The 8,393-nt window shown below is 43.7% G+C and overlaps 1 protein-coding gene across 1 annotated transcript; it reads right to left on the bottom strand.

Moving 5' to 3' along the window:
- Positions 1-3,585: 3,585 nt before the first annotated feature.
- OXGR1 (oxoglutarate receptor 1) lies at positions 3,586-4,542 on the bottom strand (the record flags this gene model as incomplete). The annotated part of the gene is made up of 1 exon (XM_080612619.1): positions 3,586-4,542. The coding sequence occupies one exon, from the start codon at positions 4,540-4,542 to the stop codon at positions 3,586-3,588; it is 957 nt and encodes a 318-aa protein (XP_080468745.1).
- Between the last annotated feature and the right edge of the window lie 3,851 nt (positions 4,543-8,393).

Genomic DNA, 8,393 nt, shown 5'->3' with positions numbered 1-8,393 from the left:
TAAACTTAACAGCTGCTAAAAATAGAAGCTATCGAGCTTCACAGTAAGCAAAAGGAATGAGTCCCATGAGATAATGATCTCTTAGTCCTGCAGAGAGCCTGAGCAGTCGGAGTGCCTCAAAATGCCTGCGTTGAGGTTGACCCTTCATCCTTCTCCAGAGCCAGTCATGCTACTGGAAGATGTGACTGCCCTTCTGGAGGTTTTTGCCCCACCAGCAAACAGTGGCTCCCAGGAGCATCCCCTAATCTACTTCAGCACTTTAAAATCAGCTAATATAGCCCAAACTGAATGAAGAGAGGTGGTGGATAAGCATGTGAGACAGAAAAAAGGCAACCAAAGAACACCTATGTTAAGGAAAGAGAGGAGGAGGAGGCAGAAAGGTCCCCCTTCTCCCTGTCACTGAAACTGTGGGACTGTCAATCTTGCTGTTAGAGAGGAAAAGCTTTGAACACTTCCATTTCACACTTTTTACCCTTAGGTGCTCCATTTTATATTGTATGTGTAGTTGTATTGAAGAGCTTCTGCTCATGTGTGATAAGCTTGGCTCAGGGTTGAGAAGGAAATGCTTCTGAGAGCAAGAATTAAAAATGCTCTGAGAGAGGAAAACCAGATAATTTTTAATCCACTCCTTCGGATGTGTATGTGTAAGTTGTAAGACACATCTTGTGCTTTTACTTATGTGGAAAAGGAAGAGAATTTGTGTGGTGCATTTGTACTTTTGCTCATGTTGGAGAGTTGTCAATGAGTCTGTATCAGAAAAGATTTATTTAATGTGAATTGTCTTGTGCGTTTGTGTAACTTGTTGATTTGAATCAACCATGCATACGTGAAACCAGGTAGCTTGACCATGGTTGATCACCATCTAGTGGTCATCGGTAAAATTCCTACTTTGACAACAATACAGAAAAGGACAATCTAAAGCAGAAAACATGTCAAAAGGCCTGTGGCGCTGCTTCTGAAAGATGTCTTTACCAAATAAAGTATTTTAAATACCCACAAAGCATGTTAAACACTATGCTGTCGTCGTTTGTCCTACTTAGGTGCCTGTGTACACCGAGCACAGTGCTAACCAGTGGAAGGTGCTTGCCCAAGGCTCCCAAGACCTGTAGCAGTGTGGCAGGATAAGCTCTGGTGCCAGTGATGCTTCCAGTTTGTTTTACTAGCACCAGTGTTGCCGACCATGTATGCCTAATTGCAGAGTCTCATGGCCAAAACGGACCTCCAGAGGCCAGGCAGGCTTGTGCCCCTCTTGCTCAGTGTCTGGCTAGCCTGCTGCCGGAGACATGCGGCGGTGGAGACTCTTCTTGTCTTTACCAGGGCATCATCACCTGTCCTGAGAAAAGGTCCTTCCTGACATCCACCCTTGAGGGGTCTGAATACCATTTGGTTTTCTGTCTAGTTCCTTCCCCTTGGGACGTTTCACTGAGTGCTCTTATCACGCTCCTCTCATCTGTGTCTTTCCTGATGGGCAGTCTCCAAGGCTGGACACAGTTCTCCAACCGGGAGAGTAACAACACTGCAAAGGGTGTAAGGGCTGCTGCACAAATCTTACACATTATATTCTTATTCATACATCACAGCATTGCATCTGAACTTTTCACCATAGCAGAAACTGTCAGCTCACTGGAACTGTCAGTTGCTGTCCAGCCTGTGATTCACAGTAATCGCAGCTCTTTATCTGCTGAACTGCTGCCTAAATAGGTTTTTCTTTTCTCCTTTTGTGTTTGCACAGTTCATTACTTCTACTTAAACACAGAACTTTGCACCTGTCACTGTCTAATAGCATCCTGTGTTTTTTTTTCAGACCATAGTTGCAATTTGTCAACTTAATTTTGTCCTCTCAGCTTCATGTCATCTGGAAATATAATAACTGGACTTTATTTCATTTTCCAATTTGATAATGAAAACCGAATATTACCAAATGCAGGGCACACTGGTGAAATCCCAGTTCAGTGGCTCACCCTACTCTGATAGTAAATCATCTCCACTCTGAGCACCAGCAAAAACAGTTTCTTCCAGATTGTTTCCTTAGCATACACACAAGCACGTCATCTCAGTGTCAAAACTTCTTCTGGAGTTCATGTACAAGCCTGTTAATTTGTTGTAGTAGGAAATCAGAATGATCTGGGATCGTATGTAGCTGAGAGATCCATACTGTCTAGTACTCATCTGTATTCATCTTCTGTAGACTTATAATCTGATTGTCTGTTTCAGTGTTTTTCTGAGATGGACATTAATGTGACTGTTAATTTATTGTTCCTCCATTTTTGCATATATATATATATACACACACATATATACATAAATATATATCATAGAATCCTACAATCGTAGAATGGTTTGGGTTGGAAGGGACCTTGAAGACCATCTAATTCCAACCCCCCTGCCATAGGCAAGGACACCTTCCACTAGACCTGGTTCCTTAAAAACCCATCCAACCTGGTCTTGAACACTTCCAAGGACAGGACAGTCCCAACTTCTCTGGGCAACTTGTTCCAGTGTCTCACCAACCACATTGTAAAGAGTTTTTTCCTTATGTCCAATCTAAACCTACCGTCTTTCATCTTAAATCCATTCCCCCCACCCCATCCCATCCCTACATGCCTTTGTAAAAAAGTTCCTTTCCAGATTTCTTGTAGACATCTTTAGGTACTGGAAGCTGCCCTAAGGTCTTCCCAGAGCCTTCTCTTCTTCATGCTGAACAAGCCAAACTCTCCCTGTGTGTCTTCATAGGAGAGGTGCTCCAGTCCTCTGAGCATCTTTGTGGCCTCCTCTGGACTCGCTACAACAGGTCCATGTCCCTCTTGTGTTGGGGGCTCCAGAGCTCAATGCAGTACTGCAGGTGGGGTCTCAAGACAATGGAGTAGAGTACATACATGTTGAGAGAAAGAGAATATGTATATATATATATATACATTCTTGTATTCATCATGTATATTCTCCTCTGGTACTCTTCTCATCCTCCCCTATGCCAGCTCTGAGGTTTCACCATTCAGTTCCTCAGTGCCCTATGCTGAAGTTCATCAGGTCCATCTAATTTGAAAAGAGATGATTTATCTAAGTGCCTTCTAGGTAATTCAGGGTTTCAGCAACCGTGACAGTATCTGCTGTGTTATGCTCTGGCTATAATAAACAAAGCAGTACATCAGTGACAACAATGAAATCAATGGAAGTTGTTCTCATGTCCGTACTAACCTCTCCATGTTTCTGTAAGCAAATGCAAAGCCTGGAGTGAGAGCACCCCTTGTTTCCCGAATTTCTTTGGAAACAGTCTGATTGGTTGGTTTTAGATTTCACCTTCAAGGTGGCTTACTAATCTTTTCACTCCTCTTTCTTTGGTTGCTAATAGAGGTATATATAAACCTGCTCCTTAGACAGCTTTTGGAGAAGTGTTCTACAGCAGGGAGAAGAAGCCAGTTGCAATTCTTGCTACCATATCAACACACCTGCCTTTCTGCCTTTGCAGGAGTTTACAGCACCAAAGCCTGGGATTTTCTTCAAGGGATTATCTCATAACTTTAATATGATTTCTGACTTGGTCAGGTAGTTGTTGCTCCCGGTCTGCTGGATGTATTTGTTCCACTTTCACCTTGAAAGAGAGAGCATGGCCTGCTGGAAGTTACCTCCAATCACAACATAAAGCAGAAGGTTTCCACATGTGTTGAGTGCAGCCAGTGGCCGAGAGATGATATAAGCAGAGTGGATTTGTTTCTCCGTGTGACAGCTGAATGGACACAACCGTAGTTCAACCCGAGCCACACGAAAGATGTGGAAGGGGAGGAAACACACATAGAAGACCACCAAGAGGACAATGGCAAGTCTGCGAGCCTTGAGTTTGTAACAAGCCCGTGTGTGGGGCCCCGTAACTAAGGTGTAAATAATGAGCACATAGCACAAAGTCACAGTCAGCAAGGGCAAGAAGAAGCCCAGGCTGGTCAGCAGCCAGATATACCACCTGATTGTGCCCAGGTTGTCAGAGCTGGTAAGGTCAAGGCATAAGAATCTGTTTTGTTCCTCTTTGGAAGAGATTAAGAAGTTGATGGGGATGACAACTGCCAATGAGATCACCCAAATGGCTGCACAAGCCACTGCCATCCACCGCTTCCTCTGGATGTGGAAGAACTTCATAGGGTGGACAATCACCACATAGCGGAGGACACTGAAACAGGTAAGGAAGAGGATGCTGCTGTACAAATTGAAGTGGAAGCCAAAGCGGATGAACCTGCACATGAAGTTACCAAAGATCCAGTGCTCCCCATTGGCATAGTAGTGTATCAGGAAGGGCAGGCTGGCGAGGTAAAGCAGGTCTGTGAGTGCAAGGTTCAGTATGATTATGGTGCTGCTCTTCCAAGGTCTCATCTTGAAGCTGTAAACACAAATTGCAATGACGTTTCCCGAGAAGCCCACCAGGAAGATAATGCTGTACATAATGGGGAGGTACAAAGTCTTCAGACCAACTTGCACATCAGTGCAGTTGAGAAAATCACCTTCAGCGTGTTGCCAGGTGGTGGGTTTGGCTAAGTTGTCATTTGTTGCATTCATGTTTTTTCCTTGGTGCTTAAGAAAGAGAGAAATGTTTAGTGTTCTCTGGCAGATAAGACCTTCTCATAAGTCATTAAAAACAACTAATAACCAGGTCTTTCCTCTCAACTTCCCATTAGTGCCACTATTAAAGTCCTTTTATTGAATAAGGAAAGGCCTTGCTGCTTTGATGGGAATTGATCCTCATGTAGAGGCTTTTTATCAAATCTAGATAGAGAGAGGTACAAATTTATTTTAAAATACATGTTTTCAGGGAAGGGTCTGCACAGACACAGTGAAGTTGTAATATAAGGGATTCCCAGCCCTACAGTGTGTGATGTGTGCCCCCTGATATATGAAGTTCACTTTGTGCTCTCATAAGGAGTCAAGAAAGTCATGTTGTGCTACTGACCAAAAGCATAGAGAGGAATGGAACATAACTCTGTAAAAATTACTTGCAGCCTTGTTAGTTAAGTGGAAAACAAGGCAGATATTGAAATGTTTTCATATTCTTTTTGATACTGGAGTTGGTTAACATTTTTCTCCCTGCTCCTTGGAAACAACTGGTAGAGGAATATTTCATTCTTTTAGTTCATTAACAAGATTGATGTTACAAAGAAATAGGTTATTTTTAGGCTTGTCATTAGCTGCTATGTAAACTTCTACCCCTGTAAAATGGTGGTTTGCTTTGACATTAGTCTTAGATAGAAGTTTTCTGAAAGATCAAGATCAGAGTAAATGCATCCAACTTTACAAAGCAGCCAGTTGCATGCTTTAATACGGGAGTTGGGCAGGATTTAAGGGAAGTAAAGGTAGCCCAGTATATAGTCTCTACAACAGAAAATATGGGGCCACTGAAGCACATGGCAAAAAAACCCAGTAACATGGCATGCTGCACATGCGTTTGTGTGAATGCCATCTTTTTTTTAAAAGTGGAGCAAATGTTTTGATGGAAAAAGATGAATAAGTATCTAGTGCATTTTTTTTCCATAGGAATGTAACTTCTTACAGGATGGTGCCCATCCTCAAATTACTGTAACCTGGATCTGTGTCCTGGGTTCAGCAGTAGCAGTCATTTTTCTCCTTCTTAGTAGCTGGTGCAGTGCTGTGGTTTTGACTTTCAGCCTGCAAACAGCGCTGATAACACCGATGTTTTTAGTTGCTGCTCAGAAATGTTTAGTCTGACCAAGGACTTTGTGAGTCTCATGCTCTGTCAGGGAGGAAGGGAAGCAGGGAGGAAACAGAGACAGGACACCTGACCCAAACTAGCCAAAGAGGTATTCCATACCACAGCACGTCATGCCCACTATATAAACTGGGGGCAGTTACCTGGAAGGGCTAGATCACTGCTCGGTAGGGCTGGGTATTGGTTGGCGGGTGGTGAGCAGTTGTATTCTCTTCCCTTGTTATTTCCCTTATCATTATTATTATTGGTGGCAGCAGCAGTGGTTTGTGTTATACCTTAGTTACTGGGCTGTTCCTATCTCAACCCTTGGGAGTTACATTCTTTTGATTTTCCTCCCCATCCCTCCAGGAGCGGTGGGAGGAAGTGGGGGGGGAGTGAGTGAACAGCTACATGGCTTCTGAGTGACAGGCTGGGCTTAAACCACAACAGTCTGTTGAAATGAATCCTACTGAATCACCGCTTCTATTTCTTGTTCTACTCTGAATTTTCTTGATATAGCTTCTACCCTCACTCGCTTGTGGGATCACACAGAGACAGGTTGCAGGATTTGAATTCAGATTTGTGTAGAACGTTTGGTTCAGACATATTTAAAACACTTTGAAAACTGAAGCTGGAGCTTGAGGAGATGCATGCCAAACACTGACATTTGTTTTTAAAGAGCAAAACAGCTTCAAACCTCTTTTCATGGCTGGGGATGGTGCAGGGGATGGCTTGAGTAAATCCAGTGGCTATAATTCAGTTAAGAAGCAATGCAGTGATACTATGGTATCCCCAAACAAACTTGAAGCATTTGGTGTGGCTAATGGTTAACCAAGCTAACAGCAAAGGCTCCATCCTGCAGTATCAGGTTTTAGCTTGCTGTCTGACTCTGGAAGCACCAGAGCTGTGCACGCCTCAGTGTTTACAGTGCATAGCTATTAGGAAAGCTGAAGGGCATAGCTGGGTGCTGCTCCCCACATCACTTCCTTTGTGGTTTTGTAGGGCTATCGTCAGCTTTTATTCCAGCAACTAGTGTGCTGCTGCAGCAAAACTGTAGGGGTTGGAGAGCAAATACCTATGATCATGGAAGAGCGTGGCAGTGGCACTCAGCTGCTGCAGTCCCTATAGACAGACATATGCTCTCAGGTGCTTTCAGAGCTGTCTCCTTTGCTACGGGTGAGGTTAGGGCTGTATTTGAGTCAAGGAACTCACAGGCAGGCCAGGCCACCCCCCAAGCCCTGCACTGGGAAGTGGGGACAAATAATGTAAGAAAAGCACAGGGGTGTGGGGTCTTGGTTCTGTACTGCCCTAAGATTGCATCCAACCTAACAGGTTACCACAGGGACTAAAGAAAGGAGACAGCAAGTCTTCACTGTTTTCCTTATTATTTTGCTGTCTGAATTACAAATAGAATTTAGAAGAAACTTAAATCTAATTAAGGCACAGTTTGTACTGTGGCAGATTTTATCACACTAAGTAATTGGCCATAATGGGACTTGTGCAGCCCAAGCTGAGGGTAAATGATATATGCTGTAGACACATAATGAACTTTAAATAAATTATCCAGGAGCAGAACTCGTAATAAAAGGGAACTAGAATATTGAAATAGAAACCCTCTTGCAGTCTTAATGGTGGAGTCACTGCTCTATTACATGGTATTCTTTACTGTAACCAATTGATTGGACTCACTTTAAAAAATCTTGTGATTGCATGTCTTTAATTGCAGTCACGTATAAGGGAAACTTGTCTGCTCCTGCATTGTGATAATTTAATTAGAGCCTGCTGGAAATAAAAGCCAAATGGCTGCAGCCATGGCAAAGTAACCTAATGCCTGTAATTGGACCATATTTCACACAGATGTGTTGCTGAATAAATTAAATAGGATTTGGCTCGCAGTGTTTGACTCTTCCACTGACTCAGATTTAAGAGATACAAATGATATATTTAGAGATGAAGATATGAGTCCTCCTTCCCTTACCCTTTATAATTCAGGGATGTGTCTCCATGCAGAAAGAGTATGTGCATTTAACTTGAGTATTGAATGCATCCCAGGTAAATTTAATTTGTTCTATGGTTCCATCATCCCGTAACCCTTTGCTCATCTCTCTCCACTTTGCCCTGCCTGTAAGTTCACATCTTTAAATCAAAATATGCATTTTACCTGTAAATCCTTTGTGTTGTCTTCTTTCCTCTTCATAGCCTGTTCCTTACATACCCCACTCCAGCTGGCAGAGTTTGCTTTTAAATTCCACAGGTTTGTGCAGTGAGACTGTCTGGGAAAGCCATAGCAACCAGCCCAGGCTATCGAGCAGGTTGGGGAAATGCTCTGCCTCTGTTCCCAGGTCTCTGCCACACGAATGCAGTGTGGGCTCCTTGGTGCTGAGCAAGAGCAGCTCTGACCCCTCTTGCCTACTTGCAGGCTAGCTATTACGTCCTCTGTGGAGGGGCCGTGCTGGTTTCAGTTATCCTCCTGTCTGGCCTGTCACCTGCATGGGATGTGGGGACCTGCCCTATGTCACTCACAAAGTCGGTTGGGACTGCCTGTAACCCGTACCATTTGGCTGGAATGGTTTGTTACGGGCACTTCCAGCCCTCAGTGAGACAGGAAGGTCAGCAGCACTCACGCGGGGATAAGCAGCACCACTGCAGTGCTCACCTGAAGGAATATGTGTTCCCTGAGTGCCAGAGCACACTATGGGAAAGGTGG

The sequence above is a fragment of the Psittacula echo genome (assembly GCF_963264785.1).
Source record: "Psittacula echo genome assembly, chromosome: 3".
Classification (NCBI taxonomy): Eukaryota; Metazoa; Chordata; class Aves; order Psittaciformes; family Psittacidae; genus Psittacula; species Psittacula echo.
The sequence above is the reverse complement of the archived record's forward strand: the minus strand, read 5'-3'. Positions and strand labels throughout refer to the sequence as shown.